This window comes from Pleurodeles waltl, chromosome 5 (assembly GCF_031143425.1).
Source record: "Pleurodeles waltl isolate 20211129_DDA chromosome 5, aPleWal1.hap1.20221129, whole genome shotgun sequence".
NCBI lineage: Eukaryota > Metazoa > Chordata > Amphibia > Caudata > Salamandridae > Pleurodeles > Pleurodeles waltl.
This window is the reverse complement of record NC_090444.1, coordinates 410,848,024-410,874,142: the sequence shown is the minus strand read 5'-3', so window position 1 is coordinate 410,874,142 and position 26,119 is coordinate 410,848,024. Positions and strand designations below refer to the sequence as shown.

General features: G+C 41.5%; 1 protein-coding gene and 1 long non-coding RNA gene across 2 annotated transcripts in view; one reads left to right on the top strand and one right to left on the bottom strand.

Moving 5' to 3' along the window:
- LOC138297261 (uncharacterized) overlaps nucleotides 1-25,184 on the bottom strand; it is a 108,926-nt gene extending 83,742 nt beyond the window's left edge. Inside the window, exons 1-2 of the long non-coding RNA XR_011203981.1 lie at nucleotides 25,118-25,184; nucleotides 24,881-25,025 (exon numbers count right to left, since the gene is read on the bottom strand). This is a non-coding gene — a long non-coding RNA (uncharacterized lncRNA). The remainder of the gene's footprint in view (nucleotides 1-24,880; nucleotides 25,026-25,117) is intronic.
- Nucleotides 25,185-25,260: 76 nt separating this feature from the next.
- LOC138295709 (GDNF-inducible zinc finger protein 1-like) overlaps nucleotides 25,261-26,119 on the top strand; it is a 194,666-nt gene continuing 193,807 nt past the window's right edge. The window contains exon 1 of the mRNA XM_069234171.1: nucleotides 25,261-25,454. Coding sequence (XP_069090272.1) covers nucleotides 25,419-25,454 — 36 coding nt within the window. The 5' untranslated portion in view covers nucleotides 25,261-25,418. The remainder of the gene's footprint in view (nucleotides 25,455-26,119) is intronic.

Below are 26,119 nucleotides of genomic sequence, written 5' to 3'. Positions count from 1 at the left end.
CTCAACATATTCATACAATAAGTGAGAGAAAACATTAAAAGAAAGATCTCCCTGTGAGTTGACTAAGTGTAAGTATTTGTCATCCATATTAAACTTCTCTAATTTAGAAAGTGTAGCAGTCTCCAGAGGAGGTGTATAATTAGTTTCATCTTTACTAGAAACATTCATAATTATAATCAATATCAAACTTATAAACACACATACGATTGCTAATCCAACACACACACACACTCTTGTAATACCTATTTGTTTAAATGCGATTGTGATCGAAATACATGACCTGTAAAGAATCACAAAGTGAAAGAAAATGAAAAATAGATTTAACTATGCAGCCAAACAAAAAGTAAAAAAAAAAAAATCTTCAGTCTTCTTTTGCGATTACTTACAGCAGCTTTCAGACTTTCTCCCGAACTTGTCAAAAATCGGTTTAGCAACTTTAGCACAATCAGTTTCAAATGTCTCTTGTCATATCATAATCTGCTGATCACTAACTATTACTTCCAGTGCATAATGTCTCTCTTGTTCAATTAGTAGTGTGATTTCAAAACTCAGTTTGAATGCAATTTCAAGATCCAAAATGAAAAATTGATTCTCAGGGTCAAAACAAAAGCACATAATCTTGTGTTCCCATTCATCAGCTGTCAGATACGCCCATTCAGGACCTGTGCATCTACGACTTGCAACGCTCTTTCTCCTTGATCTGTGATTTGCACTTGTCTCCCCTTCACTAAAATCTGTTCCTTCTGTTGTTTCAGCTTCCTCATTTATGATTGACAGTACATTAGAAACCTTTTCAGTTTCATGTAGTGTGGGTCACTTGTCTCTATTCACAGTTTTTCTAGACAGTGATGCCAAAACTAGACTTACAATTCTTCTTTGTTCAGCAGGACTTTGACTTGCTTCACCTGCCCCATTACCCACTTAAGGAGGAGTCAGATCTGCATGACTTTGATTCAACGCAACCCCACTTTCGGTTTCTTCAGGGACAAGATCTGTTTTATTGCTTTTGGTCAATCGTCTGCTTCTGGGTGAGTCCTCCCTAGACTTGACTCTCCTGCTTTATCTGTTTCTGATTCTGCTGTTTGAGGAATATCAGGATTAACCCCTATATCATCTCTCAGAAGTGTACCTGGATCTTTACCAGTTTGCACTGTCTTTACTCTTTCAGTCTCCACAGTCTCTCTTCTTGAGACCGCACAACTCCTGCTGGAGCTCTCAGCAAAACTGGATCTTCTTCCAGAGGATACGTCAATTTGCGAGTATAGCTCAAACACCAGCTCGGAGACTATGACACTGGTCTTGGGATGGTGGCAGGTTTGTTGCTTCCACCCGGTGAGACAAAGAGTAAACCACATCAGCTAGACCCTTGCAGTAATCTAGCACCAAGTCGTCTGTTATGTTTACAAGTAAATTTGCAGGAACAGCTGGTAATCTCATTGCTCTGCCCATGAGGATTTCATGAGGAGGGAGTCCAGTCTTTCTGTCAAGTGTATTTCTCATGCTCACTGGAACCTATGGTAAAGCATCTGGCCATTTCAGATTTGTGGATGCACACATGTTTGCAAATCAAGCTTTCAAAGTTCCATTCATTTGTTCTACTACTCCAGAAGCTTCTGGTTGGTAGCTACAATGCAGCTTCTGCTCAATGTTTAAGGCTGAATATAGTAATTTAATCACCTCGTTACCGAAGTGACTTCCTCTGTCTGACTATAAAGAGGCTGAAATACCGAAACGAGGTATAAACTCCCTACGTAAAAGCTTTGCTATTGTGAGGCTATCATTTCTACGTGTACGATAGGCTTCAATCCAGTGACTAAGGCCCTAATTCCAACCCTGGCGGTCTCACGGGAAGGGTCGGACCGCTGCCAATGTGGTGGTCCGGCCTTCACATTATGACCATGGCGAATGCACCATGGTCGGGCCGTCAAAATTACGCATCCTACACCCGCAACATTGCCACTGCCTCAATTATGAGCCGGCGTCAATGTTGTGGGCTGTTCCTGCTGGGCCAGCGGGAAACTCTTAATAGGGGCCGTGGGAAGGGGACCGCACTCATGGTAACCCAACCGCAGGAGTTTGGCAGGCGGCCTTTTCAGCCTGCCAAACTCATAATGAGGGGCTAAATATAGACAATCACCAATACGTATCTCAAACCACCACATACAGGCATCTCAATGAAATCCATTTGCATTCTGTTAAATGGACCACCTGCTCCTCCAATTTGACTCAAATTAACAACAGTACTTTTTCCCACGTTCATTTGTTGGCACGTTATGCATCTGTGACAAATCGCTTCAGCAACCTGTCTAAACTTTGGACTGAACCAGGATTGCTTAAATGTACAAATTATTGCATCTCTGCCAATGTGTGTTTGACCGTGATAGTATCTTGCCATTTGCGTCAGTAGACAGTCTGGCAAAACCACCTGCCCTTCATCTGAAACCCAAATTTCATTCCGTTCTCTTTGTGTGCAACCCAATTTTATCCAGCTTTTCTTTTCATCATCTGGAACCTCACCTTGCATTCTTTTTATCTCTTCCCAAGTGTCAATTACTGACAACATATAGGGCCTCATTACGACCCTGGCGGTCATAGACCGCCAGGGTGGAGGCCGGATGTAGCACCGCCAACAGGCTGGCGGTGCTACATCAGGTATTCCGACCCCAGCTGTGAAGCCGCGGTCGCCCAGCCGGGTCCGGCGGTTTCCCGCCGGATTTCCCCCGGCTGGGGGAATCCTCCATGGCGGCGCTGCATGCAGCGCCGCCATGGGGATTCCGACCCCCTTCCCGCCAGCCTGTTCATCGCGGTTTACACCGCCAGGAAGAGGCTGGCGGGAACGGGTGTCGTGGGGCCCCCTAACAGGGCCCCATTAAGATTTTCAGTGTCTGCTTGGCAGACACTGAAAATCGTGATAGGTGCAACTGCACCCGTCGCACCCCAGCAAATCCGCCGGCTCCATTCGGAGCCGGCTTCATCTTTGATGGGGCTTTCCCGCTGGGCCGGCGGGCGATCTTTTGAAGATCGCCCGCCGGCCCAGCGGGAAAGTTAGAATGGTCCCCGCGGTCATTTGACCGCGGGGCGGTGTTTGGGCGGTTTCCACCCGCCGGGGTCGGAATGACCCCCATAATTTTGACTTGTCTCACCAGTATTCATTGCACCAACATTTTAGCATTCTTCATTAAATGTTACACAATTGGGTGCAGTGAAGCGAGCAAACTGACGAGCATAGGAATTTCCCATGGAGATGAAATTGCTCAACTTCTGATGTGGACCGCACTTGACTATAGAAATTTGTTTAGGAAACTGTAGGGCTTGTAACAAATCATGATTTCTATCACCATTTCTAACTGGTGAGTCACAAGAGGTCATGATACATCTCTGAGACCAAAGCTGCCCAAAGCCATGCACTACACCAAATCCATACTGGCTGTCTGTAAAAATTGTAATTTTAAGCTGTGCAGAAATACAGCATGCTTGAGTAAGAGCCATCAATTCAGCTACTTGTGCAGAAAATACTCCTTGAAGCCATGAAGCTTTGAGTATGCCAGAGATAGTGCACACAGCATAACCAGCTCTCAAAGTTACCATGTTGGCTCTTAAACAGCAACCATCAACAAACATTATTTGATCATTTTTCCCCAGCGGAGTATCCTGAATATCAGGTCTGGGTTTGGTGCACAGTTCAGTAATTTCTTAGTAGTCTTGTTCAACTTCATTTACATTTTCATTTTCAACATTGTCTACTTGGAGCAAAGTTGCTGGATTAAGGACTGTGCAAAGGGACACATTCGGTGAGCCTAAAATTGTCAACTCCTATCGAGTCAACCTGGAATTTGTTAAATACTGAGTCTTGGTCCTGGCAAGCAAGACCTCAACCAAGTGAGGGACCAAAACAGTTCAAGGATATCCCATCACAATGCTCTCACACTGAGTGATGCTCAAACCAACCACAGCTACCTGATTAAGGCAGCCTGGTAAAGCGGCAGCAACCGAATCCAATGTAGCTGAAAAATATGCTACAGGGCGATTTACGCCACCAGGTACCTGTGCCAAGACAGAAAGCGCACAACAACCACATTCATAACAAAACAGTAAAAATTGTATCGTATAGTCAGGCATTCCCAAAGCTGGTGCTCTGCACAGACTCTCTCTCAGCTCAGTAAAAGCTTTCATACAAGTTTCATCAAAGGGCACTGGATAAGTTATGTCTTTGCAGGTCAATCTCTGTAATGACTTTGAAATAACAGAAAAATTGGAAATCCATTGGCAGCAGTAACTCACTATTCCCAAAAACATCCTGACATCTCTTTAAGTAGCTGGAGGGTTCATTTGCAAAATAGCTGTAACCCTTTCTCTGGACACCTTCCTTGCACCTTTCTCTATCTGAGGTCCAAAGTATTTCACTTCTTTCTGACAGTGCCTTAATTTTGTTGGGGACACTTTATGTCCATTCTCACCCAAATGATTCAGTAAGGCAATAGTATCCTGTCTGTATGCTTCCTGTGTTTTTGAAGCAACAAGTAATTCATCAATGTACTGAACCAATGTTGATTGGAAAGGCATTTCCAATGATTCCAAATTCTTTTTCAACACCTGATTAAATACGGAGACTCTGAAAAACCTTGTGGGATCCTGCACCAACAATACACACAATTGCAGAATTTAAAACAGAAGAGAAACTGGTTATCCTCATGTAAAGGCACTGAGAAAAATACTTGCAACAAGTCCACGACTGTGAACCATTCTGCAACACATGAAATTTGGAACAGAATCACTGCTGGATTGGGTACCACTGGACAACATTTGAGGACAAAATCATAAATTTTTTTCAAATCCTGAACAAGTCGAAATGTTCCAATTGGTTTTCGCAAACCCATAATAGGTGAATTACATGGGTTGGTCAGCACTTCTTTAAAAAAGTCTTGCTTAACAAAATCTGCAATTACAGGATATTGGGGAGTCTTCTGAAAAATTACATTAGGTTTCAATGTGACTTTGACTGGTTTAACTCCTTTAATTAGACCAATGTCTTTCCCAGAAAGATCCCAAACTTTGGAAATAACTGTATCTCGTAAGTCAGTTGGCAGGTCCAATACAGTAAATGCAGGATAAGGAGTAATAAATGGAAACTCTTCATTAATCAAATTACAATTTCCAATTGGGAAACAGGAGTCTTCATCATCACTATTTGTTTGGATAGTAATTCCATCATTAGTGCAAGTAATTAAGACGGTCATTCTGACCGCGGCGGGCGGCGGTCGCCGCCCGCCATGCGGTTACCGCCGAATGATCGCCCCGCGGTCAAAAGACCGCGCCGGCCATTCCAACTTTCCCGCTGAGCCGGCGGGCGACCGCCAAACGGCCGCCCGCCGGCCCAGCGGGAAAGCCCCTGCAATGAGGAAGCCGGCTCCATGCCGGCGGAGTTGCAGGGGTGCGACGGGTGCAGTGGCACCCGTCGCGATTTTCACTGTCTGCAAAGCAGACAGTGAAAATCTGTATGGGGCCCTGTTAGGGGGCCCCACGACACCCGTTCCCGCCATCCTGGTCAGGCTGGCGGGAAGGGGGTCGGAATCCCCATGGCGGCGCTGCAAGCAGCGCCACCATGGAGGATTCCCTGGGCCAGGGGAAAACCGGCGGGAAACCGCCGGTTCCCCTTTTCTGACCGCGGCTTTACCGCCGCGGTCAGAATAGCCCAGAAAGCACCGCCAGCCTGTTGGCGGTGCTTCCGCTGCCTTCCGCCCTGGCGGTCAGAGACCGCCAGGGTTGGAATGAGGGCCTAAATGTCTTGTTTTGCACAACAAATAGCTTCCCAAAAGGCTTACTGGGCTCGAGTCACAGACTACGAATCTGTTTGCCTACTAAATTACCTATTTTAACAGGAACCGATTCAGTAATCGGATTTGTCAGATGTTGATTTGCTACTCCTTCAACCTGTACTGTTTTCCTAGAAAGTGGCACATTAGGGACTTCCTCAGTTCTGACAGTAGAGCGTGTCAACCAGGAAAGAAACATCATGACCCATTAAGGTTCCATTTACATAAGGACCACTCTGATCAACCTCTAATGAACCAGCTAGCACACATTCCTCTTCATCCAAACTTTCACTCACAATTTCATCACTCGATTTGTTCTCACTGTGTAAAGGGTACTGTGAAATACATGGTTGACTACTTTGACTTAACTTTTGACCCATGCTCTGCTGAAGAACCACTATTTGTTGCTGTGCCATTAGAGCTTCAGGTATTTGCATTTGCTCCTAAGCATCATTTGCACCTGCGGTTGCATCTGCTTTTGCTGTCGTACCTGAAAACGTGGCACCTGCATCTGCTATTGGAGAATGTGCATTTGCTGCGGAATCTGCATCTGATTACTCATATTCTGGACATTTAAATTAGGATTCCAAATTCTCAGTCCTCTCAAACTTTGAAATAGATTTTGTTAATTAATCTGCACAACGCCTTCTTGTACCACCATTGGACACTCCTGTTTCCAATGACCTCGACCACCACAAGCGTTACAAAGTAACATCATCTTTATTTTCTGCATATTACCTGAATAAACATTAGTACTCAGATAAACACCTGCACAATTTCCATTTCCATTTCCAAAACCACCACGTCCTCTGCTGCTTGCCATTTCCTGACTCAGAATCATCTGCATGTTTCCCTGTTGTTGTGGAATTCCCTGCATCCCTTATTGTGCTGCTCTAATCTGCATAACCATTGCCTTTTCTTTCAATCTCTTCTGCTTCATTTCAATCTCATCACTACAATATTTAGCAAACTGTAATATTGCATCAACCGGTTTTGCTTGCCAGCAAATCAAAAGACTCTCAAGCATGGTACCGACTTCAAGTCTCAACCTTTCAACAAATCTGAACACAAAATGAATCATGTCTTTTGGCTCAATTGTTTCAGTGCCATTGTAATGTTTGAATACCTGAAACTACCTTTCATAATATGCATATATTGACTCCTTTGCTTCCTGAGCTGTCCTATGAATTTTCTGCCAATCAATATTCTTACCGGAAATTTTCATTTTCAGAAATTCAATTCCTTGTAATAGCTTTTCATTACTTCAGGAGATGGTACACCTGTAACTGAATCTCCAGGAGGTTCTCTTGTTGGACAATCAGCACTTCTTTTGCACTCGATCCATAAATCAGTTGAGACCACTATTTCTAACAGAGTATTTAATTCCTCCTACAGGCATTTTGCAACTTTCACAAACCTGTCTGTTTGCTGATACCATTCCACTGTTTTTTCTCTCAATTTTGGGTAATCATTTGTGACTGGTAAAATATCACTCTTGCTCCAAGGGACATGAACATAAATCCCTCCATGAATTTCTCATTTGAAATATCTTTACTGGACTATCAGTCTACTGTTTATCAGTAGAAGTCAAATTTGCAGACTCTCTGTTCTTCTGATCTATTTTCTTTACCCATCTGCCTTCCCATTTATCTAATGCTCTCCATGTTTGAATACTTTGGATTCATTCTCTAATGTGAATTTTCATCCCAGGTGATCTCATGTTCTGAATGTCCCTTTGAATCGAATTCTAATCTATAACTCCTCTTCAAATGTTTAGATTTCTCAATATCCACTTCATATTTTTCAGCAAGTTCTGGTAATTTCTTATGTGCTAATCCTGCTGTTTGTGACATATTTACACATGAAGCGTAACTAATCTTCATTGTATGAGTCAATTCTATTTAATTCAAATGTTCCCTCAATCATTCCATTTAATTCTAATTTTAATCTTGAAAGGTTCAGTGTTCTTTCCCCTTCAGCAACTGCTCTCATTGCTGATGTTCTACTCACTTTCTCCAACTAATATGTTAACTGCTGAGCTGTCAAGCCTTGTAAAGAAACATTATTATTTACATTGGGCACACATTGTGGAGTACTACATAGCGGACCCATTACTTTCTCAGGTGTCCTCAGAATTAAATTCAAACTTGGAATTGACTTCTCCAAATTTTGAGAAATCCTGGAATAAGTTAAATCTATAAGCGGACCTGGTTTGGCAAAAGTCTGATTCATTGGAGACATGACTCCCACAGTAGCATTGAGTATCTCCATTTCTGCATTTGAATTAAAAAGATTCTGTACATTACTCTTATTATTTCCCTGGGCATACAATGGAACAACTGGACCAATTGTTAGAGGCACTGTCAATGCTTCTGGGCTTGATTGAACATTCTGATGTCTTGAGTAAATTACTCCAGAGTTTTGACTTCTCAGTACTGAGGAACTTGTTTGTGATACTGTTATTGGATCAAACCTTGACATTGTCTAAGCTTGATTAACAACTTTCAGAGGAGTCATTGAATTAGGTGTAGACTCTACTTGAACCCTCATTGGTTTCTGGTAAATCTCTGGTAATACCGGTATGTAATACTCTGTGCAGAACTCACAATAGAAACTGTAGAATATACCTTAGGCTGCTCAGGCTGAGTCAGAGGTGTCTGAGTTACTGTAATAGCAGGACTATTGGTTGTTTGTTTGTGACCTGTACTTGACTCTGTGTTACCACAACTGGGTAGCTTTCTCAATAATTGCGTTATAAATTCATCATCATCTGAGTCACTATCATAAGTCAGCAATTTCTTTGTTTCACCTTACTTTGACTCAATCTCTTCAGGATCCTTATTCTTTTTCTTTGGTCTAACACTGTCCTCTTTCTCTTGTGTAATTGCGGGATAGATTCCAATACCTTGTAAAGTTTCTGTTCTCCAAAATTTCTGATCATTGTCCCTTCTTGCTTCTAGCAACGTTTTTGCAGCTTTTCACATTTTACTCTCAAATTTTAATTTCTCTCATTGTCTGGCCACTAATTCCCAAATAGCTGAGGCTTCAAATTGTGCTGGTCTCGGAGGGAGCTTTAATTCATAAAGTACTTTTCTCAGAGTCTCTAAAATTCTTCCATGAGCAGGAAACACTAAGCTCCCTTCCTTCTCTGTAATTTTGCACCATTGCCTTAACCAAATACATGCTGAAGGACCTTTCTCCTCAATTACGATGTATGCGGGTGTACCTTCTGGCGGGGTAATTTCTCCTAGTCTGACTGAAATGAAAGCATGTCCTCTTAATGCACTCTTTAACACTTTAAACATTTTCAATTTCACCTTTAAAATGACTCAAAACTATGTATTTAAATTCAAAACAGGAAGTAATTCAATCCCAAAATCCTTTTTGCTTGTTACTCTTGACCAATAGTGCGTCATGTTTGTCCACCAATCCGTCTGCGGCTCCTTTTCACCAACCAACCAATACCAGCGTGGACCCAATGATGTCACACTCACAAACAGCGGCTGACAAAGCCTTGCAGCTCATCTTCCAAACTCGATTCACACAAAACTAAATGCTAAATATTGTGAGCTGTAAGGAAAAATCAACAAATAAACATATCTGCTTACTACAGGTAGGGCCTCAATCACTTCAGAAGCCTTACAGAATTTTCGACTGCAGCTTTTAGCTCTGACAGATACTGGTTGGACTTTAGCTTTCTTTCACGCAAGATAAATTTGACCAGCAAATTTCACTCTTGACTAATACCAGATCCTCCCGGCGCGCTCAGGAATCACCAAGTACCTGTCAAACTAGCACTCCTTTAACACACACACTAGAAAACTATTTGTCAACCACGTCCGATTGACCTAACACAGCAAACAAGTTACAACAACAACCAAGTGTCTCATACACTTTTACAATACTACAGAGTCTTGACCAACGCAGGGTCCATACATCAGCAACCACTTGGGCAATTTTTAGCACAAAGCGCCACAATCATGTGAAGTGCAACAACTTCCTTATTCTCACCCTTTGGAATGCACACACTCCCTAATCAACTACATTTTAGTACGCAGGCTCCCTATTTCTCTCACACATCACAATTCACCTGCGATTTGCCAAGGCATTGCGAGCACAAACCCTACTAAAAACTCATTCAATCACTAGGAACATACCTTATTTCACCTAAACAAGCATTGGCAAAAATAAAATTCACCTAAACAAACATTGGTAAAACCAAAAAAAAGAACGACAAGACAAAACAAAAAAACTTTCAACAAACCTTGGCAAAAACAAATCTCTAAATTTTCTCCTATTGAGATTGAACCAAACAAATTAGGAGGTTTCCCTCCTACTGAGATGAAACCATCCTCTATATTGTTATGATGAGGTGACACATGTAGGGTAAAACATCTATTACTCTCAGAGGTCGACTAGGATCTTTTGATTCCGACAGAAGTGTAATATCATCCAAATAAACACTGTGAAAATAACAGAGATCAAATATTCATCAAATAATCAACCTAATCAATAACAGTCAGTAAATTGAACACACCATGACCTATGTTGCCATGAATCACCATACCAGTATAGTAAAGTTCAAACATTTATGGACCTTTAGATTAACAATGCTGGGATCACGTAAATCATGCGCAAGACCAAGTGACAGAAATAAAGAAACTTCACAGGCTGTCAAAAACACCTGAAAAATCTTAATCTAATTAAAGTAATAGGCATAAGACATTCAAAAAGAATAATGCAGAACAATAGAATTCAGTGGAAAATTGAAATGGCATACATTTAGTTGTGCAATTAAATGAAATCATAATCAATTAATATACATTCAAAATTCGATTAGGTCAGGCGTCCCTAACCAACACTCTAATTAGAAAAGCATGTGTGGACTACATGCAAAAAGGAAAATAAGACAAAAATGTATTTAGAAAACATCTACCTAAGGCGCTAACCAGGATAAGCGGTTAGATTTTCTAAGGAAGAAAAAAACCTGCAAGAAAGAACATTGCACATTGGTTATATCTCACCTAAATGGATCAGCAAGCAGCAGACACTTCATTAGCAGAGCGCCAGAACATCAGGCCTTCAGGAAACAGCATCAGAGGGAAACAGTTCAGCAAGTTGGGCCTAATATAACCAAACTGTTAGAATCATAGGTAAGGAGCTAAGTAACAGCATCTGTAAAGTAATTAAGCTAAATGGAATCTCTGAAACTGAAGAACTAGCAAGCAGCTCAGGAAAAGGGCAACTAACTTACATCACCTAAAACACTACTATATTAAAGTCCCAAAAGTTATTAACTAAGCCCCTATTGGACATGACTATGAGGTGGTTTAGTTTGCAGCCAATAAAACATCATCTGCACATTAGATGTATCTCTTCACGTTTTCTGCAGCAACGATTGGATTAATACTGTCACTCCTCTCCAGACATCAGATTCCATGATCAATTACATTTAAAACTATGTGAAAACATAAAATATGCTTCATGCCAACATTGAAACTCAAACAGAAAATAAATGTTACATGAAAAACACAACATTGAGCACTGTGGCTCTTTGTTTAGTTTGTATGTTATTATCTCATCTCAGGAAGGACAACGGTATCAAGACAAGAACATAACTTTCCCATAGTGTGTGAGTCACACAGAATGCTTGAAGAAAATTATTTTTGCAGAGCTAGCATTCTGTATTCAAAACAAAGGGCCTGATTACAACTTTGGAGCAGGTGTTAATCCGTCCCAAATGTGACGGATATACCACCAGCCGTATTACGAGTTCCATAGGATTTAATGGACTCGTAATACGGCTGGTGGTATATCCGTCACTTTACAGTCACTTTTGGCACGGATTAACACCTCCTCCAAAGTTGTAATCAGGCCCAAAGTGCCTCTGGAAAATTACTAAAACGTGAGCCCTTTAAACTAGTGCTAAAACATGAAGAATAAGACATTTAATAATATTTAAATCATAAATCTTTTTAGTACACATTAATATTCATTTTTCAGTACATTTATTATCAAGCAAAGTACAGCTTAATTAGTTATTATTTATTCTCATGTTGAACCACATTGTGGCTGACACCAAAGTAGGTAGGTTTTCAAAGTGCACAATTTCCAGTTAGGCCTTTAAATATATGTTAGGTTTATTATTTCATATTACGTTCTATTGACACATTTTTATTAATAATGTTTACACTCCAACACTCACCAACGAACCTGCAATGAGAAACCAACCACTTTCAATAAGTGGACATGTGGGTGACTTATGACAGCAAGGCACAATACTTGTTTAGTATGAGGAAAGTTTGGAGCAATTTCATTTTCAAATATGCTGCCCTTATCAGTAATAATTAGAGTATCGATCACCAAAATGGTGGTTCTGCCACGGTATCTGTATGTGTTCAGGGCTCCCATCCTGATCGAAGTCTTTAAAGTTTTGGATTGCATCTTGATATCTTTGGTATAGGTATGGAGTTGGGCCTCCCCAACATGGATGTAAGGTATCTGGCAGCCCAACTACAACACACAGTTGAGTGGCAAACACGCAGTTGAGTGACCCGATTATAAGGTAAACTGAAAAAAGCAGCTGCTGAAGGGGACCTGTCCTGGAGAGACACTTCCTAAACTCTTTTTCGTGGGTGCCTGTAACCTGTGAGAATTGCAATACACAGATCAGCAAGTGGGTAAAATCTGGGAAAGATAGTTATAGTGATGTTTCATCACCTTCCATTTAGACCAAACTTTCAGATAAGGACAGAGTCCTCTGAAGAAGACTGCACAGATGATGTCCTTGTCTGATTGGAGGGTTGGTGGAGGCTATGCATCGGGAGACTTGTCTCTCAATTACAGGTTTATGGCGTTTGATAAGGCAGAGGAATTGTTTTGGCACAGTGCGAGGCAGGTCATGCAGCACACTGACGTGGAAAGTCAACCACAGAAATCTGGATCACACTTACAGAGAGTTCTGAGGTGATATGAACTGTATCCAGCTACCTGCCGAGTAGGGGGAGACTAGTGTCTAGCACATATTAAGCGTTCAGATAAAGCAAGGGAAGAAGAACTTCAAAGAAGAGAAGTAGATAGGAGTGGAAAGGCAAGAGCTTGTGCTCAGGTTAGGAGGATATTCAGCAATGTGAATTTTAACGGTTCAATGCAATCATTTAAATAATACATTCCTTACCCCAATAAAATTGGACAGGATCTTTCCTGTGCTTTTTTCTAATTGTCCCAGATGTAGCGCAGATGGGTATAATTCCTTGCACATGACCCGGAGTTGTCTCTGCATTCGGGCCCATTGATCAGTAGTGTTGGTGGAACTGCACCCAATTGCAGGAGGCCCACTGATCCAGATACAAAAACAGTGCCTAATGAATTTAATGTCTACTAGGAAAAAGAGAAAGATGAAACATAATTTTGCAGTGCAACACACAAGATAGCCATACTCCGAATGAACCCTCAAAGAACATAAGTGTCTGCAATGCTGTACAGCACCAGAAAAAGTAGTGAGAAGGGGAGAAGTTGGGAATATGGAGAGATGGAGGAAATATGAAGGGATCACATCGACTGCAGGATGTGCTGGGGGAGCTGGGTACAGCATTTAGGAGATTCTGTGTGAGATGACACAAAAAGGGCTGCACTGCTTGTAAAGTAGGACATTCCTTACATGTGACATGCATTGTAATTATGAACTGGCTATGTATGCTGTGGGAGCTAGCCTTTGTTGTTTCACAAGGAAGTGTGCACGTTTGAATTATGGTGGAACATGTGACCACCATTCGCATTAAGCAGTAAGTTTTAACATGAGAGATTTGCATTCATAAAAAATAAAGTACTAAAATCAGTTAACGTTAAGAGTGTTTTATTAGGATGAATATTAGAATGAAAGTATTGAATGAATATGGATTAATCATATTTATTGTGAATTGAATACATTTCATTACTACAAGTTACATGTGTGCAGAAAAATAAATGCACATTTAAATTGCTCTAACATGCCATAAATAATGTTTGCGATTAAATAATTGCTTTACATATTTAATTTTAATTGTAGGGTGGGTAATAGGTTTTATTAATGTGTTAAGTGTATTAATGTGTATTGAGTCTTTGTTAGCTTGACTAGGGCTGAAAGATTAATTGAGCAGCAGTAGTGGAAAATCACTTGGATATTCTGTTCCCTCTGGCCTGAATTCTTTTCCTAAGCTGTTTACGTGATGTTGAACGACCTATTGTATTGAAGGCAAAGAACATGTTTGTTATTAACAATGTTGCATTATTTGTTCTAGCTGTCAAACAAGACAGGAAACATATGATTCCTATACACAATTATATTGTTCATTTTGTGTATTGTGAGAGAAGATCCTGATGTTGCACATAATTAGATAATGTAATATTTTGTCGGAAATGTGTGAAATCATTAAAATAACAATGCACTTTTGCTGAGAAAATCCGGAATAGTTGTAAACTTGATGGTGCCATCAACAACAATTGTACACTGGATCTGACTCCTGAAGTGAGCCCACCTGAAGGACCAAAAAAGAGGATTGTGATTAGTATAACTAGTGAATGACTTTGAAACTTGAAGTCACTCCATCCAGAACTCTGCTAGAGCCAGTCTTGATGTTCTGATGATGTCCAGCTGCTCTCTGCTCCCTTTAAATCTCTCTACATCCCTAGCTATCTTTGAAGACTAAAGTCATATTCTTTAATTGCCCCATCTGTTGATGCTGTTCAGTACTAATATGCCGAACTAATACAGAACTGCTGACTTGTCCTAGCTGCAGTCTGTGTTCTGCACTATCCCAATGCTGCATTTAACTGACGTCGGGAGAAGGTGACCATTCTTGCTGATGGGATATTCCTTTCTGTTGTTCCATGAGGAGAGGTATAAATAAATGTGGTTTCTTGTTTCCTTTTCAGCTTAGGCACTTGCACCAGTGTATTTTATAGGGAGTTGCCCTAGTTAGATGATTTTTCCAAATTATTTATGTCTTTCTATTATCTTTTGTTTTTACTCGCATGTGTTAGCCCATTCCCAAACATGCAAGTCTAAATTTGTGTTAGTGATTGGAATGGCCCAGCCCTGAAATCTGAGTGTTAAAACTGTAATTTGATGATTTACTGATGTCACCATCATCTGCTTTGAAGTCTGGTAATAATGTGCATATTGAGTTGTTGCTTATCTCTATTATTCTTTTGGAGCGTTTAACAGTATTGATGTTTAGTAGGTTAAATCTTTTTAGATGTTTTGGTCAGCCTATGGTTTTCATGTATGTTTATAATTTTGTTTTGCGCATCATATATATACATTGATTTGGGGATTGTAATAAAGCTTTGAAACTTTATTCAGTTTGGAGTTTGATTTCATTGATTTGTGATTGAATGAATCTGACTACTACACTCTTCGGCAAGTCCAAAGATCTAGACAACCACTATTGGTGAGAATAGTGATGGTGTTTTACCAGCGCGCTTGTGGTTTCTGAACCACATGAATGAATGAATGACACAATGTAAATCCAAGAGTAATGCTATTAGAGAAAGAAAAATCATGTAAATGTTCTTTTAAAATTGCCCTGTCACTTTTTGTAGTACTTGAGCTCAAGCAGATTTCCTGAAGCACATTTAGGCAAGTAACTACAGCAATAATGTAGAATGTTCAGAAATGCATTCGCCTCTTCAAGATAAGCACTCTGCCAAAATATGAGGTCTGAAATACACCAGCTATTCTAGGAAAGCGCGGCGTTCAAAGAACAAATTCCCTAGAGAATACTAGTCACTTAGCTGCAGTCTTTTCCGGAGTGCTGGAGGAATGCCTGGTGTCAGCTGGTACAGGAACGAAGAAAAGAATTTCCTCAAAAGTCCTGAATACGAGGGTGACAGCAGGGGCTGGACTGCCAAATCAGATGCTGAGATCAGGAGGCAAAACAAAGCCAAGCAGAGAGGCATGCTTCACTCTGCTATTTATAGCCAATCAGGAAAGCAGTTGAGTTTCCACATGTGGATGAGTCACCACACCCAATTAGAAGCACATATCTACACCACACCCAATTAGAAGCACATGTCTACACCTGCTCACATTAGCAAACAAGCATTGGAAAAAACAAGCACTGATAAAACCAATTGTGTAACACAGCACATTATGTTTACTTAGAAACATGAAGGCTCAACCAAGAACAGAGAAAAGATTTAACCCTAATCCCTGGGGATGCTGACAGATAACGCAGGAGGCACCTTGGGGATTCCTGACAGTCCTCCCCACCAAGGACCCTCTCAAAGGGCAGGCTTGGAAGTGTACAGGAGATGGAATTTTTTAGTAAGACGTGGAGCATGAACTGTGGACGCGGGTTCCCAGGAATTGTCCTCAGGCCCATAGCCTTTCCAAGCCAATAAATAGTGTAGAACACCACGGACGTGCCTGGAGTCAAGAATTTTGGCCACTTCAAATTCTCATTGCCTGTGTAATTTTTCCAGGGGAGGTGGTGGGGCATCGCGGGTATCAGGGGAATAGGGACGGAGTAACGACACATGAAACACAGGGTGTACCTTGAAATCATCTGGCAATGTCAGTTCTACTACCACAGGATTGATGATTTTGGCAATACAAAAGGGGCCTAGAAATCGGGGGTTTAATTTTCTGGATCCTGCAAGATGGAGATTTTTTGATGAGAGCCACACATGATCTCCTATCTGATAAGAGGGAGCAGGTCTCCTTCTTTTGTCTGCTTGTTTTTTTACTTGAGCTTGGTAGAGTTTTAAATGGTGTTGTACTTGTTTTTGAATCTCCTGTAACTCTTTATGGTGTTTCTGTACTGATGGGACTCTTGTTGATGTTTGGGACCCAGTTATAGGTAGCATTCTTGGGTGCAGACCAAACAAACAGTAAAATGGGGATACCCCTGTAGCCATGTGGGCATTGTTGTTATATACAAATTCAACAAGAGGTAAAGCCTTATCCCACTCAGTAGACCATGTGTCAATGTAACATCTCAGGATTTGCTCCAGCGATTGGTTGGCACGTTCTGTCTGCCCATCCGTTTGTGGATGATATGCACAGGACAAACGGACGTCCATGCCGACAGAGGAACAGAAGCTACGCCAAAACAGTGATATAAATTGGGGGCCACGATCGGAAACAATTGTGGTGGGCAACCCAGGAAGCCGTACAATGTGTTGGACAAACAAATCAGAGAGCTTGGAAGCCGTAGGGAGGCAGTTTAATGGAACAAAATGAGTCATTTTAGTTAGGTAACCACCCATATGACAGTGTGTCCATTGGAAGCTGAGAGATCAGAAATAAAATCCATACTTACGGTATGCCATGGGGCCACCGGAATTGGCATGGGAAGTAACAATCCTGTGGCTGGAGTACGTGGGGTTTTAGCCCGAACACAGGTGGAACAAGCCTGGGCGTAGCTTCTGACATTCTGCACAAGTGTGGGTCACCAAAACCATCTTTGACAGAGATTAACCTCTTTTTCTCACCCGGGTGACCTTCGAGGACTGAATCATGTCCCCAATGTAACACTGTATCCCGTAATTCTTTGGTAGGGACATACAACTGATCAGCATGGTATAGTAAACACTCTTTTTCATACACATCAGTTGAACAGGGAACCGTGTTCTCAAGGAACTCTTGGGAAGGGCACACAGCCAGGATTTTTTCTGGGGGGTATAATACTTCTGACCTGTTCTAGCGCCACATCAGAGGAGAAACCCATCCTAGACAACGTGTCTGCCGTTTGTTGTGGAGTACCAGGCCTATAGGTGATTACAAAGTCAAACTCATTAAAGAATAGAAGCCAGCGTAATTGACGAGGTGTCAGGGCCTTGGTCGCTTGAAAAAACTGAAAACATTATAATGATCTGTGTAAATAGTTACGGTGTGTCTAGCTCCTAGTAGGTGGTGACGCCATTCCTGGAAGGCAAGCTTGATGGCCAGAAGTTCCCGCTCCCCCACCATGTAATTTTGCTCTGCGGGTAGCAATTTCTTTGAAAAGTAAGCTACTGGATGGAAATTCCCAGACTCAGGATCTCGTTGGGACAAGACACCACCACTGCCATTTGGGAAGCGTCTGCTTCCCCCAAAAATGGCTGAGCTGGGTAAGGATGATGGGGAATGTGTGCTTCAGTGAATGTGTTTTTAAGATGTTGGAAGGCTTTCTCAGCTTCTGCATCACAGAGGAACTTAACCCCCTTTTGTGGGAGACGAGTTATGGGAGATACCATGGTAGAAAAGTGGGGTATAAATCTCCGATAAAAATTTGCAAAGCCCAAAAACTGTTGCAATTCCTTGATGGATCTTGGGGCTACCCAATCCAGGATGGCCTATACCTTGGACCTATCCATGGAAATTCCATCGGGAGTGATCACATATCCCAGGAATTCTACAGTTGTAACGGGAAAAACACATTTTTCCAGCTTGGCGAAGAGATGATGCTCACAAAGCCGTTGTGAAACCGCTCTTACATGTCCTATATGTTCCTCAGTAGAAGCTGAATAGATCGAAATGTCATCTATGTATACCACTACACAGATATCCAGGAACTCCTGCAGCACTTAATTGATGAAAAATGTAAACGCTGCAGGAGTGTTACACAACCCGAAGGGCATCACTGTGTACTCGAAGAGTCCGAATTTAGTTTGGAATGCCGTCTTCCACTCATCCCCCTTCATCACAAGTGGTAGGCGCCCCGGAGGTCGAGTTTAGTATAAATGGTCGACTGAAGTACCTGATCTAAAAGTACCGGGATCAACGGAAGTGGATACCAATTTTTTATGGTCACTTTGTTCACTGCGCGATAATCTATACAGGCGCAAAGCTCGCAATTCTTCTTGGGCACGAAGAACAAAGACGACAATACTGGTGACGTTGAATGACAAAGGAAACCCTTAGCCAATAGATCATCCAGTTAGTCTCGCAGGTATCGATTCTTAGGCTCAGAAAGAGCATACACCCTACAACATGGTAACGTTGCCCCTGGAATCAAGTCTATACGACAATCGTATGACCTATGTGGCGGCAGCGAGGTGGCCTTCTGTTCACTAAGGACATCATGAAAGTCTTTACATGGTGCAGGATTGGCCAGTGTGTCGTCCGGCTTGATAGCCGTACTATGTGTGGACCCACAATGCAAGGATGTCACGAGAAATGGTTTGTCTTGGTAACAGGAGTGCCAGCAATGTTTAGAGTCTAATGTCACTGTCCTTGCTGCCCAGTCAATTTTGGGATTGTGTAACTGAAGCCAGGTAATCCACAAAATGGCTCTAAATACTGGGGTATCTATGAGGTCAAACTGAATTTGTTCTGTATGGTTGTTTGCACAAACCATGGACAAGGGTGTTGTTTGATAAACGATAAACCCAGAAGACAATTCTGAGCCATCCACGGCTCTGATTAGTTCAGGGATGTCTTTTCTGACAGTCGTAATATTTAGGGTTTTAGCCAAACCCAAGTCTAAAAGGTTTCTGGTAGCCCCAGAGTCAAGCAATATGGGAATGACCTTACGAACCTGAGGGGACAACACTAACGTCACAATAAGAGTTAGGTGTCGAGGTACTGGACTGGTGGTATTAGCCAGAAGATGTGAGACCATATTGAAAGAAGCGCTCGATAAAACGTTTAACCAAGAACAGAGATATGATTTAACCCTAATCCTTGGGGATGCTGACAGATAACGCAGGAGGCACCTTGGGGATTCCTGACACATTCTGAGTTGTTCTTGGTGTAGTGTAACAGTTGATGAAATTCCAGCATTGTGTCACAGGTGCATGGTATGTGTTTTGAGTAGGGCTTGCAATGCTTTTTCTAAATTGCAGTGAAGTATGGTGTATTAAGTGAGTAGTTAATTGAGAAGGGAGTTTGCGTACTCCAAGTAAGAGAGTGGGGAGCTGGTGTACTCCAAACGAATGTTGCGCTTTGTGCCACATATTGCCCACGTGGTTGTTGTTGTCCTGCGAGGCCTAAGGCTCCGGAGTATTGTATAAGTGTATGGAGACACTGGGGTAATTTATTGTCTGCAATTGAGCGCTGTAGATAATACCAGTAGATTTTCCTTGAGAGTGAGAGTTGCTGGTTTGTAATAGGTGAATCATGAGTGCACAAGGAGAATCAATATCAATGGGAGTGAGGTTTGTGGGTTAAATCTTACTTGCGCATGTGAGAAAGCCATAGCGGAAAGAGTAGCTGCTTGTGCGAAAGGCCACAGTCGAAAGTTCCATACAGCTTTCACAGCATTTGAGTCCTAACCTTGGTGAGCAGCCAGGTTTTGTTTTTTTGTGCTCGCAGTATCTGCATTTAGGTTTTGCATGAGAAGTGTATGAGACAACTCTGAAAAGAGTCTCAGCTGCTGAGCGAAGTGAGTGTGACATCATTTGGTCCGCGCTGGGATAGGTCAGTTGGTGAGAAAAGCCATGCACGGATTAGTGGACAAGACTGTGCTGCTAAAGGTTAAGAAAAGCTCATGAAAGGGATTGTGAGATCGAAATTACTTCCTGGTTTCGTAGAATTTGTGTTTGTGAATTAGATTTGTGTAAAAATGAAGTTTTTTAAAGTTTGAGGTGCGCACTGAGGAGAAGTTTTTATTCCAGTTAGGGAGGGTGAACCTACTCCACCAGAGGGTACACGAGCATTTGAGGTAATGAAGGAAAAGGGAGTTTCAGCATGTCTTCGGGTAAATCAATGGTGCAGATTTATTGAGAAGGAAGATACTTTAGCTAGTCCATGTTATGGAACTTTTAATTTAAGAATTTTAGAGAATTTGAGGAGGGTGTTGTATGAGTCAAAACCCCTTCCTAGACCTGCACAATTTGAAGCACTTGTTATTTGGGAATTAGTTGTGAGACAGAAAAAGGCTCAGAATTTTGAAAAGAGAATGAGGAAAGCAGAAAAAACACTAGCAGAAGCTAGATGGGATGAAGAGTAGAGAATGTGGAAAGCAGAGCCATACATGTAGTGAAGTTATTCCCTGCAATTACACAGGAAGGTAAGGGAGGTGTTATGCCTGAAGCCAAAAAGAAATCAGAGGAAGTTACAGAACAGAAATTGAGTGAAAACAAAAGGGTAGCAGATGTCAAAAGTGATTCAGATTATGAATTCATTACTCAGTTGTTGCAGAATCGTCTCCCACCGTATAACTCAGTTGCATCAGTAAGCCAGAATGTAGTCCAGAGTGTTGCTCCAGTTCCAGGTGCATAAAGCCAGTTTCCGATTATTCCAAATGTACTTACTGCTAATGTTAAACAGGTGCCAGCTGTATATCCAACAGCTCCAAATGTAGATACAGCTCAGAATGTCACCGTTCCAGTTATGCCACCACCAATTCAGAATGCAGGAATGACTCAATTTGAGCCCACACCTAATGTACTGACACTTGCACAAATTGTGAATCAGAGACAGACAATGCCTATGTATTCCCTAGTAACAACACCAAAGAATGTTGCCTTGAATCAATTAAATCAGACGTTTGGTACAGTATTGACTGGCAAAGGTAAAGGATTAATGTTCCAGGCAAATAAAGCAAACTTGTCGGGACCAGAAGCATTAACAGTTCCTGTAACAATAGGTCCAGATGTCCTGTTGTATGCCCGGGGAAATACCTAGAGTAGTCCCCCAGCTTCCAGAGCCGGTGTCAGCAATGATTTCACCTTTTGGAACTAATGCAGAAATGGAGAGTGTGAGCACTACTGTGCCAGCCATGACCTCTATGAATTCATTTGGCATGAATCAAACATATGATAGAGTAGGTCCACTGATTGATGTTACATGTCCCCCTGCTCTACAGGTTCATTGGTATTAGCTCAGGAGAAGGCTACAAGAACATCCTGTATTCATCCACAGCCTCTAACTCGTGGAAATAACATTAGCTTACAAGGATTATCAGCACAACAATAGAGTGAATGGTTAGACAATCTGAGTGGGGCATCAGTTCCAGGAAACACACCTGGGGGAGAAAAGACATTAAACATGGCTAGATTAAAATGGGAATTAAATGAAATGATTGAGGGAACACCAAAATTGAATAGATTAGACTCTTACAATGAAAATGAATTGCACTTCATGTGTGAGGATGTTACTCTGCGAGCAGGACAGGTTTATGAAGAATTAACTAATTTGGCTGACAAAATATGAAATGGGGATGAATAAATCCAAACAGTTAAAGAAGACTTATAGATTAGAATTTGATTTGAGAGACATTGTGAACAAGAGATCACCTGGAATGAAGATTCACACTAAGGAGTTGAACCCCATTACAGAGACGATTCTAGTTAAGATAGGTACCTTTGAGGCTTTGCATCGATTTGTAGTTTGTGATTCAAGTCCTTTGAGTCTGTTAGGAAGACACTTCCTATGAAAATTAAAATGTTCCATCACTTGTACACATGAAGGGATAGCAATTCAAACCAACAGTGATGATGAGACTTCCAGTCAATCTGATGAGATGTATTGTCTCATTACACTGTTTCCTGCCATGACAATTAAAGATCTGCCTGATGAATTACAAGACACGGTAACGCTGAGTTTGGGATCTCTCTGGAAAAGATATTGGACTTATTTGAGATGTTGAACCAGTCAAAGTGACTGTAAAGCCAAATGCAGTTTTTCCCAGAATGCCACAGTATAACATGACCCCAGAAGTAATTGAAGCTATTACCCCAGTAATTGCAGACTTTGTTAAGCAGGGAGTTTTAAAAGAAGTAATGGACAGCTCATGTAATTCACCAATTATAGGATTGCAAAAGCCAAATGGGAATATCGCATAGTATAGGATTTAAGAAAGGTGAATGAAATTGTGGTATCGTGTTGTCCCGTTGTGCCAAATGCAGCAGTGATTGTATTTTGGATTCCACGTGAAGCAGAATGGTGTTCACTTATTGACTTGTCACAGGCATTTTTCTCTGTGCCCTTACGTGAAGATAGTCCATTCCTCTTTTCATTCCGATTCGGCAACCCTGTGTATTTATGGTGCCGTACTTCAAAGGGGTATTCCGAATCTCTGTCCATTTTTAATCAGATCACGAAGAAGAAATTAGAGTCTTGAAACATGCCATTTCAGTCTGCTTTAGTGCAGCACATTGATGACCTGATGGTTGCATCCAATACATGTGAAGCTTGCAGACAAGATACCATAGTCTTATTGAATCATTTGGGTAAAAACGGACACAAGGTTTCCCCTGATAAGTTGCAGTATTGCCAGAAAGAAGTAAAGTATTTGGGTCACCAGATTGAAAAGAGTGCAAGGAAAGTATGCTGAGAGAGAGAGTTGTAGCAATAATGCCAATAAATACCCCAGTGACGCTGAGAGATGTCAGAATGTTTTGAGGCATGTTGAACTACTGTCATCAATGGATCCTAAATGTTTTAGTAATTTCCAAACCACTGCAGAAGTTAACGCACAAAGAGATTCCAGACCCAGTCCCCTTCAATGAAAAATGCATGAAAGCTTTCACTGAGTTGTGAGAGAGTTTGTGCATAGCTCCAGCTTTGGGAATGCCTGATTACACAAAAGGTGTTGCATTGTTTTGTCATGAACGTGATGGTCGTGCTCTTTCTGTTTTGACACAATTGCATGAAGGAGCAAACAGGCCAGTGGCATATTTTTCCACCATATTGGATCCTTTCGTTGGTGCTCTGCCGGGCTATTTAAAAGCTGTGGCGGACACTGGTGTAAGTACAGATCAATGTGAAGACATTGTGATGGGACACCCTTTAACCGTTTGTGCCTCACAGTCAGTTGAAGTACTTTTGACCAGATCAAAAAACAAATATCTGACCAGTGCCCGTCTTACCCATTATGAGTTATTGATCCTTGGGTCAGCCAATGTGATTGTCAAGAGGTGTGCAATACTAAACCCTACCACATTATTGCCTGTAAAATGTTAATGATTCAAATGATGTTAATGAAGTGGAACATGACTGTCTGGATGTCACTGAATTGTGCACAAAATCCAGACATGATATTCAGGATACTCTTTTAGAGGAGAATGGCCAAGTTCTATTTGTTGATGTCTCCTGTTTAAGAGACAGTGGAGGTACCTCTGAGAGCTGGTTAGACAGTTTGCACCCTTTCAGGTGAGGTTGAAGCCTCGTGGCTTCAAGGAGTTGTTTCTACCCAAGTAGCAGAATTGGTTGCTCTTTCAAGAGCATGCTGCATATCAGAGCAGCTCAAAGTAACAATATTCACAGATAGACAATACAGATTTGGTGTTCTGTATGACTCTGGGCTGTTAATTATTTAATAGTGGTCATTGAGGTGTTGAGCCTCTAGTAAAATCGATCTGTTTGTCAAGCCAGGTGAGCCGTCAGAGTACAAGAAGGCAGGAGATACTATTTTAAGGTAATGTTGCTTCTGGCTCTGCTGACTTGAGAAAATAATGACTTAAGAGAAGCTGTACACCTCAATGGCCGCAATTACATAGGTTAGCTAAAAAAACAGCGGTCTCAGGCCCCCATAGAGTTTGCTCCTGCAGCATCATTTCAGACTGACATGTTCTGTCAATGTGTTTGATCTTCAGTGTCTGTGGAAACATTAAAAACAGAAAAGCACATTTTGAAATCTTATGTTAATGCATATTGACGTATGTGTGTAGTGACAGCTTTATTTAAGGTGCGATGATTGTATGCATTGAACTTCATATACTAGCACTAATTGAAAAAAAGAATTCAATAACTGAACACAAAGCACTGTCCTTAGGCATAAAACGGACAAGGGGAGGATGTAAGCCTACAATTTCTAAATAGTACGGCTCTCAGACTGGACGATTAAGGAAAAAGATACGTGGTGAAGTAAAGCAATGGCCAGTGGATCACACAATTTGGACGAGAAGCCAGGATTTGAGTCCGATATAATATGGAATATCGGACTCAAATCCTGGCTTCTCGTCCAAATTGTGTGATCCACTGGCCATTGCTTTACTTCACCACGTATCTTTTTCCTTAATCGTCCAGTCTGAGAGCAAATGGAAGTAATTAAGTACAGGATCTCTGCTCTAGAAAAAAACTCTTTAAATAACCTTACTTCACATTTAATAACAGTGTGGGCAATATAAATAGAGAACAGCAAAAAATAGACATAGACCTTCACTTGTGGCGATGTCATCAGCGGATGGGGATATTCTTGAAGCTCCCCGATCCGAAATTTAGGGTCTCATATGGCCTTGAGCATTGATTAAAAAATGTAACGCCATTTGCTGTCCTTCGTTTATTCCACAGGGTATTTCAGCCTGAAATAACAGAACTGTGTCAAAATAGCACTAACTGCATTAGCGTGATTTGTGTTTTAAACGCGTCGCTGGTACAACTACTTGTCTCTTACCTTCCTTCTATAGGCTAACCATTTATAACATTCCTACCATCCCCTTCGCTCTGATCGCAGAAAGCATGATGGGCAGAAAAAACACACAACTGCATAAAACGACTTCCTGTGTCACTCGGCGGGAGAGAGCACTTCCTGTGGATACACAGCTGAGAGATTGCAGATGGATGTCGGTTTGAGAATGAATCGCTGCTTCCACGTTGCTCGGCAACATGCACTGGGAGGAAAGAAATTATTTTGAGCAGTCCCATGTTGGCGGAAAATAATAGTGCATCACTCATGCGTGTCGGTACCCCTTGGGATGAGAGTTGAGGCTGGCAGATTAGCTCCTCCGAAGGTAAGCCGGCATTTATCGATTATCGACAAGGAGCATGCCAAGCAGTGATAACGGGACATCATTAGGTGTTACTTCCTAACAGACCCCTGCAATAAATAAAACAAATTACTCAGGGTAAAGGAACTTATGCATTTGCTCTATATTCAGACTGTAAACGGTGTGTTTCCTGATTTTTTACATGCTCCAGGTGTTGCGTTAGTATTTTACTTCTTTCGTCTTTTTCAGTCTGTCTCGGTGTTACTTTACATATAACATACTTGTCATTATTAAGTGACCAAAGAGATAGAGGATTTTTTTTCAGGCTCCAATATGATTAATCAGCATAACGATGTCACCAAAAATGGCATTATATGATCCTTGCCTAGTTCACAGAGGAAGGGAAGCCGACAAATTAAGATTACTGAGCCAAGGGATGGTTGGCTATAAGACCTAGGTCACCTGCACGTGCTGAGCCTTTAAAATGTTTGTGCATGTAAATCATGCAAGGAGCATTATTGAAGAATATGATATATCTTCTAGTGCATTCCGTTATCATTATATCACTGCATTCGTTAGCATTAATTGGAAGTGATAGTTGTTTAAATATTAAACTAGAAACATTCATATCTCATTTCTTAGCAAAGAGCATGCTGCATTGTGGGGCTTGTAGATTTGCTAATGACAGT